Source organism: Entelurus aequoreus, linkage group LG01, assembly GCF_033978785.1.
Source record: "Entelurus aequoreus isolate RoL-2023_Sb linkage group LG01, RoL_Eaeq_v1.1, whole genome shotgun sequence".
In the NCBI taxonomy this organism is placed as follows: Eukaryota; Metazoa; Chordata; class Actinopteri; order Syngnathiformes; family Syngnathidae; genus Entelurus; species Entelurus aequoreus.
In genome coordinates this window covers 70143647-70163522 of record NC_084731.1, presented here as the reverse complement: position 1 = coordinate 70163522, position 19876 = coordinate 70143647, and the positions used below count along the sequence as shown (strand labels likewise).

General features: G+C 33.6%; 1 protein-coding gene across 2 annotated transcripts; it reads left to right on the top strand.

Moving 5' to 3' along the window:
• Positions 1–1038: 1038 nt before the first annotated feature.
• LOC133656391 (lysosomal amino acid transporter 1 homolog) lies at positions 1039–19308 on the top strand. Of its 2 annotated transcripts, none has more exons than XM_062057483.1 (8): positions 1039–1763; positions 5175–5368; positions 5442–5571; positions 9448–9535; positions 11012–11169; positions 13665–13757; positions 15485–15670; positions 19050–19308. In XM_062057483.1, the coding sequence occupies exons 2-8, from the start codon at positions 5178–5180 to the stop codon at positions 19146–19148; spliced, it is 945 nt and encodes a 314-aa protein (XP_061913467.1). In that variant the 5' UTR covers positions 1039–1763; positions 5175–5177; the 3' UTR covers positions 19149–19308. The 2 variants fall into 2 exon arrangements, with proteins under 2 accessions (XP_061913467.1, XP_061913463.1); XM_062057479.1 differs by lacking the exon at positions 1039–1763 and adding an exon at positions 3133–3264.
• Positions 19309–19876: the final 568 nt, after the last annotated feature.

Genomic DNA, 19876 nt, shown 5'->3' with positions numbered 1-19876 from the left:
TAATAACGTGCTAAAGTCTTTTATGGAACCAGAAAGTTATTTTAACACATGATCATAGTAAAAGTGTATCATGTAATGAACAAGATAGTCATCTAATAACGTGCTAAAGTCTTTTATGGAACCTGGAAGTTATTTTAACACGTGACCACAGTAAAAGTGTGTCTTAAAAGGCAAAAGTGTATAATGTAACGAACAAGATAGTACCCTAATAACGTGCTAAAGTCTTTTATGGAACCAGAAAGTTATTTTAACACGTGACCATAGTAAAAGTGTGTCTTGTAATGAACAAGATAGTCATCTAATAATGTGCTAAAATCTTTTATGGATCCAGGAAGTTATTTTAACACGTGACCATAGTAAAAGTGTGTCTTAAAGGCAAAAGTGTATAATGTAATGAACAAGATAGTCCCCTAATAACGTGCTAAAGTCTTTTATGGAACCCGGAAGTGATTTTAACACGTGACCATAGTAGACGTGTATCACGTAACGAACAAGATAGTCCCCTAATAACGTGCTAAAGTCTTTTATGGAACCAGGAAGTTATTTTAACGTTGATCATAGTAAGTGTCTTAAAAGGCAAAAGTGTATAATGTAACTAACAACATAGCCATATAATAACGTGCTAAAGTCTTTTATGGAACCAGAAAGTTATTTTAACACGTGACCATAGTAAAAGTGTATCATGTAATGAACAAGATAGTCATCTAATAACGTGCTAAAGTCTTTTATGGAACCCGGAAGTTATTTTAACACGTGACCACAGTAAAAGTGTACAATGTAACGAAAAAGATAGTACCCTAATAACGTGCTAAAGTCTTTTATGGAACCAGGAAGTGATTTTAACAGGTGACCATAGTAAAAGTGTATCATGTGATGAACAAGATAGTCCACTGATAATGTGTTAAAGTCATTTATGGAACCCGGAAGTGATTTTAACACGTGACCATAGTAGACGTGTATCACGTAACGAACAAGATAGTCCCCTAATAACGTGCTAAAGTCTTTTATGGAACCAGGAAGTTATTTTAACGTTGATCATAGTAAGTGTCTTAAAAGGCAAAAGTGTATAATGTAACTAACAACATAGCCATATAATAACGTGCTAAAGTCTTTTATGGAACCAGAAAGTTATTTTAACACGTGACCATAGTAAAAGTGTATCATGTAATGAACAAGATAGTCATCTAATAACGTGCTAAAGTCTTTTATGGAACCCGGAAGTTATTTTAACACGTGACCACAGTAAAAGTGTACAATGTAACGAAAAAGATAGTACCCTAATAACGTGCTAAAGTCTTTTATGGAACCAGGAAGTGATTTTAACAGGTGACCATAGTAAAAGTGTATCATGTGATGAACAAGATAGTCCACTGATAATGTGTTAAAGTCATTTATGGAACCCGGAAGTGATTTTAACACGTGACCATAGTAAACGTGTATCACGTAACGAACAAGATAGTCCCCTAATAACCTGCTAAAGTCTTTTATGGAACCCGGAAGTTATTTTAGCAGATGACCATATTAAAAGTCTGTCTTAAAGGCAAAAGTTTATAATGTAACGAACTAGATAGTCATCTAATAACGTGCTAAAGTCATTTATGGAACCAGGAATTGATTTTAACTCGTGACTTGGAGCGTGAAACCCGGCACGCGCTTACCAGCCCTTATCCTGAGTCAGCAGTCTGTTCGCAGTCAGCTGACAAAGTAGGACATTATCGTTTCCTTCTGACTTTTTTAAGCGGTGTTACGTCGTCTTTCAAAAGGTAAGACTCCCTAATAATTTGCCCGAATTTCTGCTGGTTGTCATTTTGTTTTGATGTAGTTTTTTTTAAAAGCGACAATGCAGTCGTACAACGGAGCACTTTGATGTCGTCAACAAGCTCGCTTCTGGTCCCTGAACGCCACATTCGGAGAGTCAACAAGAGCGCAGAATGTTGCTGTGATTACGCAAACATAATCTACTGTGGTCCCTGAACGCCACATTCGGAGAGTCAACAAGAGCGCAGAATGTTGCTGTGATTACGCAAACGAGCCGCTAATTGTTTGTGTTATTGCTGCCTCTTTCGCAACTGCCTTCGAAAAATGTAAAGCTGGCGACAGCGTTAACTAATGACTGGACTCACGCACACAGATACACGATACATTTTTTTGGCGAGGTTTATTAATGTGTGGTAAGCGCATGTGAAATGTTTGCCCGGTAGCTATATGACATGTGCATAAACATATGTTCCAAACTCTTTTGATGGATTAGGGACTTCAATTACATGTATTCCCAAATGTTTATCATTTATATATACATACAGTAGGAATTATTTTCGAAATCAGACACAATTGGCATATTATTTTTTATTGATGTATTTGTATTGATTAATTATTTCAACTCTTTTACTGAAATATATTTTAATTTATGGATTATTTCAACTCATTTACTGAAATACATTTTTAACGATGGGTTGATTGAACTCATTTACTGAAATATATTTTTATTATGGATTGTTTTAACTCATTTACTGAAATATATTTTTATTGATGGATTATTTCAACTCATTAACTGAAATATTTTTTTATTCATTCATCATTTCAACTAATTTACGGAAATATATTTGTATTTATTGATTATTTCAACTCATTTACGGAAATATATTTTTATTAATGGATTATTTCAACTCATTTACTTAAACATATTTTTGTTTATGGATTGTTTTAACTCATTTACTGAAATATATTTTTGATGGATTATTTCAAGTTATTTACTAAAATATATTTTTATTTGTGGATTTTTACTATTTATTTACCGAAATCTATTTTTATTGATGAATTATTTCAACTGTTTTACTGAAATATATTTTAATTTATGTATTATTTCAACACATTTACTGAAATATATTTTTTATTGATGGATTAATTTAATTTATTTACTAATATATATTTTTATTGATGGATTCATTTAATTTATTTACTGAAATATTTTTTATGTATTATTTTAATTTATTTACTGAAATATATTTTAATTGATGGATTTTTCCAACTCATTTACTGAAATATATTTTTATTGATGGATTAATTCAACTCATTTACTGAAATATGCCGACCTTTTATTTTGAAGGACGCGCCCTTGCGATTGGCCCGCCCTGTGCCACGTGACATAGGCGCTCCAACCAATCATATCCCAGTTAGCTTGTTTATTTACCATCTGCTTTATTTACCATCTCACTGAGGCTTTTGTCCCGTCGAAGTTCGTCCGCCGTCCGAGCTGCTACGCAGGTTCAGAAACGTTCAATACTTTTCATGTTTTGCTTTTGCATGACGCGTTTTTATAGATTCGACAAAGCCACAATTGTTGCCGTCAGTGCTAACTTAAGCTAAGCGAGCTAGCTAGCTTGTTAGCTTCGATAACGCTTCTTTCATTTGTTGTCCTGCTAACCGCGATAATGAACGTAAATCATGTTTGTTTTTCTTTTAGCAGATTATTCATAACGCCTTATCTAATCAGTGGCTTGTCTGAACAAGTCGTGTTGATTTATTACTCTTTGCCCTCCTTTGGTGTTTGTGTCGAATAGAGCAGGGGTGCCCACACTTTTTCTGCAGGCGAGCTAGTTTTTAATTGATCAAGTCGTGGGGATCTACCTCATTCATATATATAATTTATATTTACTTATTTATGAAATATATGTTTTTGTTAACAAGTTAAAGGTGTTTAATGATAATGCAAGCATGTTTAACACATATAGTTAATATTGTTAACAAGTTAAAGATGTTTAAAGATTATACAAGCATGTTTAACACATATAGTTAATATTGTTAACTAGTTAAAGGTGTTTAAAGATAATACAAGCATGTTTAACACATATAGTTAATGTTAACAAGTTTAAGGTGTTTAATAATAATACAAGCATGTTTAATACATAGTTAATATTGTTAACAAGTTAAAGGTGTTTAAAGATAATACAAGCATGTTTAACACATATAGTTAATATTGTTAACAAGTTAAAGGTGTTTAAAGATTATACAAGCATGTTTAACACATAGTTAATATTGTTAACAAGTTAAAGGTGTTTAAAGATAATACAATTATGTTTAACACATATAGTTAATATTGTTTACAAGTTAAAGATGTTTAAAGATTATACAAGCATGTTTAACACATATAGTTAATATTGTTAACAAGTTAAAGGTGTTTAAAGATTATACAAGCATGTTTAACACATAGTTAATATTGTTAACAAGTTAAAGGTGTTTAAAGATAATACAATTATGTTTAACACATATAGTTAATATTGTTTACAAGTTAAAGGTGTTTAAAGATAATACACGCATGTTTAACACATATAGATTCCTTTCTTTCATGAAGACAAGAATATAAGTTGGTGTATTACCTGATTCTAATGACTTGCATTGATAGGAATCAGACAATGGTGCTGATAACGTCCGCATTTTCAAATGGAGGAGAAAAAAAGTCCTCCTTTCTGTCCAATACCACATGAAAGTGGTTGGTTTTTAGCATCTTATTTGTCCCGCTTCCGTACTCTTTTGTATAAACTTTACAAGAAATACATTGGCGTCCAACTCTGTAGCTTGCTAGCTTGTGCACGCCAGCTTTCTGAGACTCTAATTTTGTTAGCGCAGGCAGGATGAAGCAGCGCTTTTATTGTGCAACTGTGCAGTCTGTCTTTGGAGTTTTGACGACAGGTACGGCGCCAGAGTCTGTTGAAATAAAAAGTGTTTCTCGCCTTCCTGTCGGTAATTTTTTCTTAATAATGAGCTGGCAGCAGCCAGCGTCATCTCAGAAGACCTTCGGGTGCCGTGAATGTCAATCAAGTGACGTCATAGTGAAGATTTATGATCGCTCATTTTTAGGACTATTTTTTTGATGCCTGGCTGGCGATCGACTGACACACCCTCCGTGATCGACCGGTAGCTCGCGATCGACGTAATGGGCACCCCTGGAATAGAGCACAGCGAAAATATGATTACGTCATCATGAGTGGAGATTCATTGTACAGTATATATATATATATATACATATATATATATATATATATATACATACATATATATTGATGACGTCATTTAGATGTTAAAATGTTTGATTTATTTATTGGATGTGTTAAAAAACCGTCAACCTTCTCTACTCGGTGTTCAGTCATTACAACTGATTTGTTTTGGTTTCGCAGACCATGTTGGCGCACAGAGCTTTCACACGCGGACCTTCTGTGTTGGCCGCAGGTGGCAACTTCACCACGTTGTGCCCCAATGGCTCCGCGTGGGTGTGGGAAGGTCTCGGCGAGTGCGCTCAGGACGGCAGAGACATGGCCAGCATCTACCTGGGCCTGCTGTCCATCCTCTGCTTCATGATGTCCTCGCTACCGTAAGTGTCCTACTCCCCCTGAACGCCACACAATGTACATTGCGTCATGCCGCGTGTGTGACGTCATCCGCAGGCAGTATTACAGCTCCTGCAAAACGGGCAACATGGACAGCGCCCTCTCCATCTGGTTCCTGCTGCTGTGGCTGGGGGGTGACACTTGCAACTTGGTGGGCTCCTTTTTGGCCGACCAGCTCCCGCTTCAGGTGATTATTTATTTTTAAAATTTTGATTCATGATTTGGAGTGCATGAGAAAGTGCGCAGCAAAACGTAGTTCTCTTCGAAAGGCCTTAGCAATCATGAAGGAGCAAACTGCCGAGTCAGCTTTAAAGCGCATACTAAGGTAGATATGATGCTGTACATTATCTTGTGGAGTTATTAGAAAAACATCAGGATCAGGTTGCCTACAGACACAGCTGTTCATGCTAATGTTTTGATGACCAGGACCTAAGTACAGAAATACAGCTTACTTTGTATGCTTACAACCTAAAATAGAGCCGTTATCTTATAAGTACGCTAACTTGTATTTTCTATGTTTGTATGCTAGCTTTTAAGCAACATGTTGTATGTTTAAACCTAAAAATCATGGATTTTGATGCTTGGTGCCATCTTTTATGTTAGCATGCTAAGGCTCTATGCTAATATCTGTTATATTACAGGCGTGTGATTTTTCCGTCTAAAGTCGGAATTCCGTCTTTTTTAATCTCGGGAAGAAAAAAAAAAAATCTTCCCTTTTTCCGTTTTTTTTTTCGACCCTAAATCAAGATTCGAGACGTAGTTTATATTACGCCGTAGTTGATTGGTCGATATGTTCCTTGTGACCAATCAGGACATCTGTTATGAATGATGACGTTAACGTCATCTTACCGCCATTTTCCATATGTAAACGATGTCGGTTCTCGAGAGAAAGGACGCTTTACGAGTAAAAGAAATTGATAAACATGTCAAAAATAAGTTTCGATGGGACTGGATGGAAAGGGAAATCACTGATACTGTTGGGAAGAAGGAAGTTACGACTTTGTTCTGTGATTTTATTCGGAAAATCGATCGTCCCGGAAAGGTTTTGTGCACGTGGTGTCATGATAATATTGACTATGGATCACGAGGTTTCAAGGCTTTGGAAGTACATGCGAAACGCCAAAAACATATGAAACAACTTGAAGCAAGGAAAACAAACTTTTCACTAGCTGGTACTTTTGGATGTCAACCGAAAGTGACATGGAGAGGAAAGATCCACCCACAACCCACTTCAGTTGCAGACAGGGTTGTTAATAATGAGGTAAGCTAAAAAATATTTGCTTGCGAAATACGCATGTTTGTTTTAAATATTAACCAATTATTGCTTTGCGAAATATAAATGGGTTTTTCTAAAAATAAAAAGCCACGTGAAAATATATTATGGAATTACAGAAATTCAAAGAGTCGCATTATTGAATCCAGTTAACAATTTATTTGAAATAAATTTGCATACAATACTATTTTGTAATATTAAGTTCTTATGTAGTCTCTTGAAACTATTGTCAGTGGTGTAACAATCTTGAAGGTAAATATTTTCACACTTGTTTCATGCAATATGTCAGTGTCCTCACATTATTATTTCCTATTTTCAAATATGAGTAAACAATAGTAAACATGTTTAATTATTTTCATAAATTTATATCCTATTTTGGCGAAAAGAATGAAATGTTTACATTTGGTATTTTGTTATATTTATCCAAAAATCCAAAAAAGAAGCTACAACAGCAGAGACCAAAAGGAAAATGCAGGCTGCTCAGAAATTTGCAAGGAAGGCTCATGTTGGGGCTCTCCGAGAAAGCTAATGTGTGAAGTGAACTGAAGTAATGTGGTAATACTGTAAATAAACTGTAGATAATATCACTGATCAATGTGACACCTGTGGATGTGAAATGAACACAATATGTAAATATTAGCGACTAAATACTGTTGGGACTGAACCATATACAGTGATTCATTATTATAATTGGGTTATGTATGTTATATTAATGATGTTTTCATGTCTTTAAACACTAAAATATTTTCTTCAAATGGTGCTGTCTTTGTTAATTTTAGCATGTTAAATTGGTGAAAAACCAGGAGCTTCGGGGGGCGTTGCCCCCCTTGTCCCTCCACCCGCCCTGGACCTGGCTGGGGGCCTTCATCCCCCAGACCCCCGGAAATTTTTTCAGTCTTTTTCATTGTGGTCAAATCACATGCCTGTATTAGCATGTTAATGTTTTTATGCAAGCTTTTTAGCTAAGTTTTGTATGTTTCAACCTAAATTTAATGAATTTTGATACTTGGAAGTACGTTAAAGTCTCTTATATTAGCATGTTACTGTTTTATGTTAGCTTTTTAGCTAAGTTTTGTATGTTTCAACCTAAATTTAATGAATTTTGATACTTGGAAGTACGTTAAAGTCTCTTATATTAGCATGTTACTGTTTTATGTTAGCTTTTCTGCTAATTTTGGATGTTTACACCTACAAATAGTTCATTTTGGTATTTCTCCGTTCACATTTTAGTATGTACACATTAGCACGCTAACATTTTATTCTAGCTTTTTGGCAAAATTTGTATGTTTAAACCTAAAAATCGTGGATTTTGATGCTTGGCGCCCTCATGAAAGTATGCTATTATTTTTTTTATATTATCATGCTAATGTATTATGCAAGCTTTTTAGTTATTGTTGTATGTTTGAAACTAAAAATCATGAATTTAGATACTTGGCGCCAGCTTGGAAGTAGGTTAAAGTCTCTTATATTAGCCTGTCAGTGTTTTATGTTAGCTAATTTTGTATATTTACACCTACAAATAGTACATTTTGGTATTTCCTCTTATCTGGTCACATGGTAGCATGTTAACATTGGTATGCTAATGTTTTATGCAAGCTTTTTAGCTATTGTTGTTTGTTTAAACATAAAAATAATAGATTTTGATGCTCGGCGCCATCTTAAATGTATGCCAACGTTAACATACTAACGTTTTATGCTAATATTGTTTATATTAGCATGCTAGCATTTTACACAAGCTTTTTAGCTATCATAAATATTGTATTTGGCCAAGTATTTTTAACACACAAAGAATTTGACTTGGTAGACTGTGCTCACGTGTTCAATGTGAAAAATAAATATTGACAGTTAACTGAAATTACAATCAAGTGCTAAAATTACTAATATGTGCAAGGCTAATAAATAATAGTGCAGTGGTGAATCGAGCAACGCAAAAATATGATTAGGTGAGCATGAGTTAGTACTTTCCCAAACGTTTATGAAAAAACTCCACATTATTATTATTTCATTCAATTTCAGGTCCATCTGTCCATATAAAGTTTTTTGTTTTTATATTTTAGGCCCTTTTTGTCAAAACCCTATTTTATTGCAAAATATGAAATATTTTCTCAAAATTTTTTTTAAAAGTGGAATATTTGATGTTATTTAAAGCCTATAATACATCAATAATGCATAACATTGATTTTGATTCTTTATTATTTTTGAGCAATCATTTAAAAAAATAAAATCCCACCAAAAAATATTTATTACTGTCAACATTGAAGTCTCCAGTTCAACTTCAGATCCGTCAATTTTAAATTTGTATAAAAAACAAACAATGCTTTAAATTGTTTTATGCATTTTTTTATTTTTAGGTTTTTGTTTAGTTTTTTGTAAATTTTATTTAGGAATTTTTTTTCATGTCAAACAGACAAAATATGCTTTTTTTTCTTCAAAATGTTTTCCATAGTGTGAAGAACTTTAAATATGTCAATAATTCATAACAAGATTGATTTTGATTCATTATTCTTTTTTGAACAATGACATTTAAAAACAACTTTTGTGTTGTTAGTCAACATTACACATTTTTCTTGTTACATTTCACCTCCTTGCTCTCTTGTTCCACTTTGTATGTTTTATTGTGTACTAGTATTTACACATCAGCAGGGGCCACACCTTGTATTGTTGTCGTTGATGAGTGATGATGAATGTGTGAAAGTAATGGATGATGTTGTAATGAGTGATGATGAATATATGAAAGTAATGGATGATGTTGATGAGTGTGTGAAAGTAATGACTTTGTGTTCCAATCAGACCTACACTGCGGTCTACTACGTGCTGGCAGACCTGATGATGCTGGCCATGTACTTGTACTACAAGACCAGGAACAAAATGGAGGAAAGTGAGTTTTCTCCTACTATTTAACGCTAACACTGAGTTCCTTTCAAGTGTGTAAGAGTGACGATGGTTGACTCATCAATCACATGACTCTTTTGAAGTCCCACTTTCACACCTTACCATAGTTGTTTTGCTTTATCTTGTTCTTTTTTGTCTACATTTATGGACTATTTCACCTTAGTTTTACCTGAATGTTACTTGTGGATTATTTTACCTAATTTTATTCTGACTGTTGTTATTTATGGATTATTTTACCTCATTTTATTCTGAATGTTATTTATAGATTATTTTACCTCATTTTATTCTGACTGTTGTTATTAATGGATTATTTTACCTCATTTTATTCTGAATGTTATTTATAGATTATTTTACCTAATTTTATTCTGAATGTTGTTATTTATGGATTATTTTACCTAATTTTATTCTGAATGTTATTTATAGATTATTTTACCTTATTTTTCAATGAGTTACTTGTGGATTATTTCCCCTTTTTTTCACTGAATGTTGTTATTATTTATAGATTATTTAACCTAATTTTATTCTGAATGTTGTTGTTTATGGATTACTTCACCTCTTTTTTAACTGAATGTTGTTATTTATGGATTATTTTAACTCATTTTATTCTGCATTGTATTATTTGTGGATTATTTTACCCAATTTTAATCTGAATAATATTTATAGATTATTGCACCTCATTTTTTGCTGAATTATTTTATCATTTATAGATTATATTACCACATTTTTTTCTGTGTGTTATTTATGGATTATTTTAACTTCATTTAATGGAATTATATTATTATTTTTTTTGGTCGGGTCGCGGGGGGCAGCAGCCTAAGCAGGGAAGCCCAGACTTCCCTCTCCCCAGCCACTTCGTCCATCTCCTCCCGGGGGATCCCGAGGCGTTGGAGGGGGGACCCACGTTGCCAGGCGCTCGCCATCGTGCCCCACCTCCGGGCCTGGCTCTAGAGGGGGGCCCCGGTGACCCGGGTCCGGGCGAGGGAAATCTGGGTCTTTCGATTGTATTTTTCATAGAGGTCTTCGAGCTGCTCTTTGTCTGATCCCTCACCTAGGACCAGTTTGTCTTGGGAGACCCTACTAGGGGGCATAAAACCCCCGGACAACATAGCTCCTAGGATCATTGGGACACGCAAACTCCTCTACCACGATAAGGTGGCAGCTCAGAGAGGAGTGAAAGTTATTATTTATTTATGGGTAATTCCACTGAGTTATATGATTATATAACTCAGAAAGTTATTATTTATGGATAATTTCACTGAGTTATATGATTATGTATATATTATTTTGATGCTGTGTAGGATGAAAGAGTCAGCATAACTTTAGGGGAAGTAATCGTTCTGCTGTGGTCGTTGTCTGGTGTGTACTCCAGACACAGGAAGTGGATGTCATGACATCATCACATGTCACGCTTCACGGCTGACCTTTGGGTGTGTTATTTTCTGACGCTGAACATTGTCTCCAGGCAGGAGAGTGTTCCACCTGGTGGGCGTGGCCTGCGTCCTGGGCTTCACGACAGGCTTCACCGACCTCCCAGGGTGGGGCGCCGCCCGACAGGAAGTGATGTCATCCCAGTACACAGGGCGCACGTTGCTGTCCAACACTAATCTTGCTGCTGTCAGGGTCAGACCCCCCTTTTTTTTTAAAAACTTTTTTATCTTTAAAAACAACTCTTAAGTTTCAACCAGAAATGAAATACTTTTCAACGTCACATGTTGCTAAATTTAATAGAATTATCTTACACTTTGATTATCTTACACTTTGATCCACTTTAAAAACTCCACAAGTTTATTATGGGCAAAAAAAGGGATTTATTTTCATCTAATTGTATCATTGTTTAAAATGTAAAATGTTTTTATTAAAAAAAAAAAATATATATATTAAAATGTAAAAACAAATATTTATTTTTAACAAATTGTATCAGTTTGAAATTTAAGAAACGTTTTTAAAATATTTTTTATTAAAGTGTAATTATTTATTTTGATAAAATTTTGTCATTGTTTGAAATAGAAAATGTTTTTAATTTAAAAAATAAATAAAATGTAATAAAATATGTTGATCAATTTGTATCATTGTTTGAAATGAAAAAATGTTTTTAATTAAAAATATATATATTCAAATGTAATAAGATATTTATGTTGATCAAATAGTATAATTGTTTAAAATGAAAATGTTTTATTTATTTAAAAAAAATAAAATGTCATTTATTTTGATCTAACTGTATCATTGTTTGAAATTAAAAAATGTCTTTAATTAAAAATATATATTCAAATGTATAAACATATTTATGTTGATCAAATTGTATCATCGTTTGAAATTAAAAATGTTTTTAATGATTTTTTTTTAATTAAAATGTAATTTATTTGTATCACATTTTGTCATTTTGAAATTTTAAACATTTTAATTAAATATATAAAAATGTAATAAAATATTTGATCGAATTGTATCATTGCTTGTAATTAAATGTTTTTATAAAATGTTTTTTATTAATTTTATAATATATTTTTAATATAATTTAAATAAAACATTTTTTTAATTAAAAAAAAATTAAATGTAGGAAAATACTTTATGTATCATTAATTGAAATGTAAAAAATTTTTTTAAATTAAAAAGTAATGATTTATTTTGATCAAATTTTGTCATTGTTTGACATTTAAAAAAAAGTTTAATTTAGTTTTTAATTACATTTATTTAAATTACAGTACAATAAAAATGATCAGCACAACCATCCCAATAGTTTGACAATGCATGCACATATTTAGCTAATATTTACTTATTTCTCCAAGTTCTCCGCACATTTTGGCCAAAATGTGCTTTTACTGCCATCCAGTTTTGCCTTCAAAGTCTGGATTATATAAAACAAGTAAAACATCAATACGTAGTTTTCCAAGACATTTTTAAAACGGTCATAAAATCACAACAATTCAAATGTTTTTTGATGAAAAAAGCCTTAAAATATGGCAATTTTTTTTCAAAAGCCTCTGCAAATTATAGGAAAATCTAGGAAATCCGGGAATTTTTTAAATAATTGTTGAAAGAGAGCACGCAATTCCTGAACAGGCTGAATAGTTTTAAATTGGATGAAAAATATAGGAGTTGTGGAACTTTGAAAAATGTCCCATTCATTTCAGTGGGAATTTCATGGAATTTCGGGAAAGAGGGAATTTTTATGAAAATGCAAAAAAAATGTGTATGTTGTAAATGAGTTGAAATGGTTGGTGTTGGAATTTTTCAAATCGCTCGAGCCCGAATGCAGCTGAGATAGGCTCTAGCACCCCCCCGCGTCCCCGAAAGGGACAAGCGGTAGAATATGGATGGATGGAAAAAAAGAAAAAAAAGAATGTGGATGGATGTTGAAGTAGTAACATTTTGAATTGAAAAATGGTATTATGTAATTTCGGGAAAACCGGAAAAAAAATTCCAGTTAAAAAAAAATTAGTGTTTTGTCCTTAGGAATATTTTGACGGTGGGAACGGTTGAAGTGGGTTGAAAAATGTGGAAGGAGTAGTCGACAGAAAAAAGGGTTTGAATAAACGGGAATTCCTGAAATTTTTTGAACTTGAAAAAATGATAGTTTGAATTTCCAGAATGGTGTAATGTGTTGAAGGTGGAATGGTTTGATTGGTTGAAAAATGTGGAAATGGTGGAAGTTTGAAAAATGGCCAATTCATTTTGAATGGGGGAAAATGTCCTGGAAAACCTGGAATTCTGGGAAATCTGGGAATTTCTCAAGGGAAAGCCCACGATTCCCAAATAGGCTGAACAATTTGAAGTCGGAATAGTTTGAATCGGGTGAAAGTGTGTGTATATATATATTTTATTAATAATTTTTCCTCCATGCGGGTATATGTCTTCCTTTAGCAACCAAAAGGAGGTTTAGTAACCTTTTTATTAAAATGTTGTGTTGAAATTATTATACAAAATAATACACTATGGAATCGATATGAATGGATGAAATGAATCGTCATTCTAAGACTCAAATTGAATCGTGATTTTGCTCAAAGATTCCCACCTCTAGTTTTATACACTTTTTAAATACATTTTTTAAATTATGATTTAAAAAGCTAATAAATGGAGTTGTTTATTGTTCAAATTCTATTGTCTTCTTTTTCTTTCAGTCCTTCACGCCCAAAGAGATCGTCGGTTTCTCTATTGGCTCCGTGTCGTCCGTGCTCTACTTGTTCTCCAGACTCCCTCAGATGTACACCAATGTAAGCATTATCATTAGCATTAGCTCTGCTAGCACTAGTCTGTTCCAGGGTCAAGCTGTGGCCATGACAAACAACTGAACATTATTCACTTATTATTAATACAAGTGTAAAAATAAGTCAAACATTGTTTGTAAGGCAGTGTATTGTTGGTGTAAACACACTTAAGTGTTATTCGTATTAATACAAGTGTAAAAATAAGTCAACTTTGTTATTACTGCAGTGTATTGTTGGTATTATTCTCATTAATACAAGTGTAAAAATAAGTCAAACATGGTGTAAACACACTTAAGTGTTATTATTACACTTGTATTTATAAGAATGTTAAAGATTGTTTTTAATGCAGTATATTGTTGGTGTAAACACACTTAAGTGTTATTATTACACTTGTATTAATAAGAATAAGTTAAACATTGTTTTTAATGCAGTGTATTGTTGGTGTAAACACACTTAAGTGTTATTCGTATTAATACAAGGGTAAAAATAAGTCAACTTTGTTATTACTGCAGTGTATTGTTGCTATTATTCTCATTAATACAAGTGTTTGTAATGCAGTGTATTGTTGGTGTAAACACACTTAAGTGTTATTCTTTATTAATACAAGTGTACAAATAAGTCAAACGTTGTTTTTTATGCAGTATATTGTTGGTGTAAACACACTTAAGTGTTATTATTACACTTGTATTAATAAGAATAAGTTAAACATTGTTTTTAATGCAGTGTATTGTTTTTGTAAACACACTTAAGTGTTATAATAAATACAAGTGTAAAAACAAGTCAAACATTGTTTTTAATGCAGCTTATTGTTGGTGTAAACACACTTAAGTGTTTTTATAAATACAAGTGTAAAAATAAGTCAAACATTGTTTTTAAAGCAGTGTATTGTTGGTGTAAACACACTTAAGTGTTATTCTTATTATACAAGTGTAAAAAAGGGTAAACTTTGTTATTACTGCAGTGTATTGTTGGTGTAAACACACTTAAGTGTTATTATTACCCTTGTATTAATAAGAATAAGTTAAACATTGTTTTTAATGCAGTGTATTGTTTTTGTAAACACACTTTTGTGTTGTTCTTATTAATACAAGTGTAAAAATAAGTCAAACATTTAAAGCAGTGTATTGTTGGTGTAAACACACTTAAGTGTTATTCTTATTATACAAGTGTAAAAAAGGGTCAACTTTGTTATTACTGCAGTGTATTGTTGGTGTAAACACACTTAAGTGTTATTATTACCCTTGTATTAATAAGAATAAGTCAAACATTGTTTTTAATGCAGTGTATTGTGGTGTAAACACACTTGTGTTATTCTTATTAATACAAGTGTAAAAATAAGTCAAACATTGTTTTTAATGCAGTGTATTGTAGTGTAAACACACTTGTGTTATTCTTATTATTACAAATATAAAAATAAGTCAAACATTGTAATGCAATGTATTGTTGGTGTAAACACACTTAAGTGTTATTATAAATACAAGTGTAAAAATAAGTTAACTTTATTACTGCAGTGTATTGTTGGTGTAAACACACTTAAGTGTTATTCTTATAAATACAAGTGTAAAAATAACTCAAACATTATTTTTAATGCAGTGTATTGGTGGTGTAAACACATTTGAGTCGTATTATTATTAATACAAGTGTAAAAATAAGTCAACTTTATTACTGCAGTGTATTGTTGGTGTAAACACACTTAAGTGTTATTCTTATAAAATATGTTGTCGTCCTCCCAGTTTCAGAGAAAGTCCACAGAGGGCGTGTCCTACTTCCTGTTTGCTCTGGTCATCCTGGGGAACACCACCTACGGTCTGAGTGTGCTGCTGAAGAACCCAGACCAGGGCCAAGGAGAGAACAGTTACGTCATCCATCACCTGCCTTGGCTGGTTGGCAGCCTGGGGACTTTGTCTTTGGACTTGTGTGTATCCTTCTTCTACAAGGTCAAGTAAAGGTGACACTAAACAAATGTTTACTTCAATAACGTGACAAAAGATCCACCAACACGTGCTTAATGAAGGGAATAAAAACATCTGACCGCTTAAAAATATAGTAAATAGGCTACAAATAACTAAAATAAAATAAAAAAGGTTGAGAAAAACAACTAAAATAAAAGAGGCTGATAAAAACTAAATAAAATAGGCTAATAAAATAAATAAAATGGGCGGATAAAAACAAACAAAATAAAATAGCCTAATAAAACAAATTAAAAAGAAATCAGACTGATAATTAAAATAAAATAGGCTGATGAAAACAATTACAATAAAATGGGCTGATACAAAGAAAAGAAAAAAAGCCTACAAAAACAACCAAAATATAAAACAGGCTGATAAAAACAACTAAAATATAAAAGCCTGATTAAAACTACAATACAAAAAAATAGCCTGATAAAAAATTGTAATAAAATAGCCTGATAAAAACAACTGAAATAATAGCCTGACAAAAACAATTAAAATAAATATAGCCTAATGAAAACAAAATAAGCTGATTAAATGAAATAAAATGGACTGATAAACAATTAAAATAAAATAGCCTACTAAAAATGAAAGCCTGATAAAAACAACCAAAATATAATAAAACAGGCTGATAAACAAATATAAAGCCTGATTAAAACTAATAGCCTGATACATTAAAAAAAAAAAAATAGCCTGATACATTTTTTTTAAATAGCCTGATAAAAACAACCAAAATATAATAAAACAGGCTGATAAACACAATTACAATACAATAGGCTGATAAAAACCAACTACAATAAAATGAAATAAGGTGTTAAAAACAACTAAAATGAAATATGATAAAAACAACTAAAATAAAATAGCCTGATAAAAACAACTACAATAAAATAGCCTGATAAAAACAAAAAAACTAAAATAAAATAGGCTGATACACAACTAAAATAAAATGGCCTAATAAAAATGATTAGAATAAAATAGGCTGATAAAAACCACCAAAACATAAAAGCCTGATTAAAACTAAAAAATAAAATAAAATAGCTTCATAAAAACAACAGCTTAATAAAAACGACAAAAATAAAACGGCCTGATTAAAAACGACAAATAAAATAGGCTGATTAAAAACGACAAAAATAAAATAGGCTGATAAAAACAACTAAAATAAATAAAACAGCCTAATTTAAAACTATATATATATATTAGAGATGCGCGGTTTGCGGACACAACCGCGGAGTCCGCGGATAGTCCGCGGGTCGGGCGGATGCATGACGAAAAAAATAGATTTTAATTAGATTCGGGCGGGTGGCAGTTGAACCAATTCTCTCGAATGTCTGCTGATTTTCACCCAATCAACAATAATAAGGGCGTGCCGTGTTGGTACTGCCTCTATCACCCTCTACAACATGTACAGCCAGCGTGCTAGCCCAGCCACATGTTGTACGCAGCATCTGCTTGAACACGTAAGTGACAGCAAGGCATACTTGGTCCACAGCCATACAGGTTACACTGACGGTGAGCGTATAAAACAACTTTAACTCTCTTAATATGTGCCACACTGTGAACCCACATCAAACAAGAATGACAAACACATTTCGGGAGAACATCCGCACCGTGAGACAACATAAACACAACAGAACAAATACCCAGAACACCTTGCAGTCCTAACTCTTCCTGGCTGAAATATACACCCCCGCTACCACCAAACCCCGCCCACCTCAACCGATGCACGGAGGGGGGGGTGATGATGTGTGGGGGCGCAGTGTAGGGGGGGCGGGGTTTGGTGGTAGCGGGGGTGTATATTTCAGCCAGGAAGAGTTAGGACTGCAAGGTGTTCTGGGTATTTGTTCTGTTGTGTTTATGTTGTCTCACGGTGCGGATGTTCTCCCGAAATGTGTTTGTCATTCTTGTTTGGTGTGGGTTCACAGTGTGGCACATATTAAGAGTGTTAAAGTTGTTTTATACGGCCACCGTCAGTGTAACCTGTATGGCTGTGGACCAAGTATGTCTTGCTGTCACTTACGTGTGCAAGCAGAAACCGCACACAACATGTGACTGGGCTGACACGCTGTCTGTACATGTTGTAGAGGGTAATAAAGGCAGTACCATCACAGCACGCCCTAATTATGGCTATTAGGTTGCGACCCCTGGTCTATATTATATATAACAACGAGCGGGCGGCGGGCGGTTGTGGCTTTGATAAAATGTTAGTTCGGTTGGATGGCGGGTGGATGACGACTTTTATGATGCGGATTAAATAATTGCCTATCCGCGCATCTCTAATATATATATATATATATATATATATATATATATATATATATATATATATATATATATTATAATTTAAGACATTACCAAAAAGTATTTTAAATTTTTTTTTAAATAAATCCTGTCTTCCTGTTTGTACAGATGGGCATCGAACCTGGTACTTTTTTTGACACTGTTTGAACCAGGCATGATTCAGACAAAATTTAGTGGTGCCATGTTTGGGTAGTTTGGTTGCAGTGACGTCACGTCCTGTTGTAAACTCCTCTAACGAGACATGTAGCCATGAACACTATATTCATGATCATCTCTGTAAAATTTATCTTTTGAATTCACACGGGCTAAAAGCTGCGATTGCAAAATGCACTTTGATCAACTCTGTCATTAACGTCTTTCCACATTAACAAATGACATACCGTATTTTACGGACTATAAAGCACACCAGTATATAAGCCACACCCACTACATATTTTTGAAGAAAAACATTCCCATGTATTATTAGCACTGGACTATAAGCCGCAGATATATACTGCAGGTTGTGAAATGAGTTATTTACACAGAAATGTTTATTTACATACCTTAATTGTTTCCCAACGGTGTCTGTAAATTGGCAGTAAAACAGCTGATCAAACAAAATAGAAGTCATGGACTAACTAAACAGACTCAATAACTCCACGGTGACGTTTTGGTGAATTTACTGAAGAGTTTGTGAAACTGAAACAAAACAAAAAGAATACTAAAGACACTCGTAAATGTGTTAGCATATTAGCTAATGCTAACAACGCTAGCTTGATTGCATTACGATAGCACGTACAAATATGCATGAAAACACGACACAGACATCACACATGGGACGCTTTAGTAAGTAAGACTTGTTGTAGTTATATTGTAAAACTTACAAACGTTTGTAGCGACAAATGAGGAATTCATACGAGTAGAAACGCTATGGAACGGCACTTGTACTTCCGGTTGAAAGCTCAGTCTAAACAGAAGGGCAATGTAGCATTTCTCCATCCCTAGCAGGCCTGGTGCGACACCTGCTCTTTTTCTTCTGTTGTCGTACGACATCCTAAACTCCGCCCCTCAGATCTCCTTCCAGTTCTTCCTCTACCGTAAAGCTGCAGTGAGGCTGCATGCTGACCACTCTGATGGGGAGCCTGAGACCACGCCTCTAATAGGGAGCTAAGCCCCTCCCACCTTCAGATCAAATGACAGCAAATGGACTTTTAATGTTCTACTTGTATTTATTGACTTGTGCTTTTATCTTGAAAGGTGCAGACGACATTGTTGGCATTCCAAGATGACTTTTAAAAGGGAGTCGGGGGGAAAAAAGGTGTTAAATCTCTTATAAGGAAAAAAAAAAAACATTTTTAGGTTGCAAAACCAAAAGTTGCTGCTGCATGGATGATATTGTAACTTTATTTTTATGATGTGAATGTAACCTATTTTTATTGATAAGTGATCATCACTCAATGGTGCTTTTAATTTGTTATTTTTAGATGCATTTCAAGTTTTGTTTTAAGATGCTTTTAGACACATATTTGCACAGGTGATAGATGGTAACCATGGTAATTACACACTATTTACAGTTTCACTCCTCATCTCACTCTTTTTGCACACTTTTATTGGTCAGTGTTCTAAATAAACCATTGAATTCTGCTTGCTCTTGGTTTCACTTTCAATTTTAACTCAATTGTATTGTTTGAAATATATTTATGGATTATTTTACTTCATTTATCCATCCATCCATCTTCTTCCGCTTATCCGAGATCGGGTCGCCGGGGTAGCAGCCTAAGCAGGGAAGCCCAGACTTCCCTCTCCCCAGCCACTTCGTCCAGCTCTTCCCGGGGGATCGCGAGGCGTTCCCAGGCCAGCCGGGAGACATAGTCTTCCCCGTGGCCTCCTACCGGTTGG

Bases quoted from the DNA above. Each gene is read 5' to 3' on its own strand.
- LOC133656391 (XM_062057483.1), top strand. From the start codon at position 5,178: ATGTTGGCGCACAGAGCTTTCACACGCGGACCTTCTGTGTTGGCCGCA. The intron at 5,369-5,441 runs GTAAGTGTCCTA...CGTCATCCGCAG, and splicing joins TTCATGATGTCCTCGCTACC to GCAGTATTACAGCTCCTGCA. The intron at 9,536-11,011 runs GTGAGTTTTCTC...CATTGTCTCCAG, and splicing joins CAGGAACAAAATGGAGGAAA to GCAGGAGAGTGTTCCACCTG.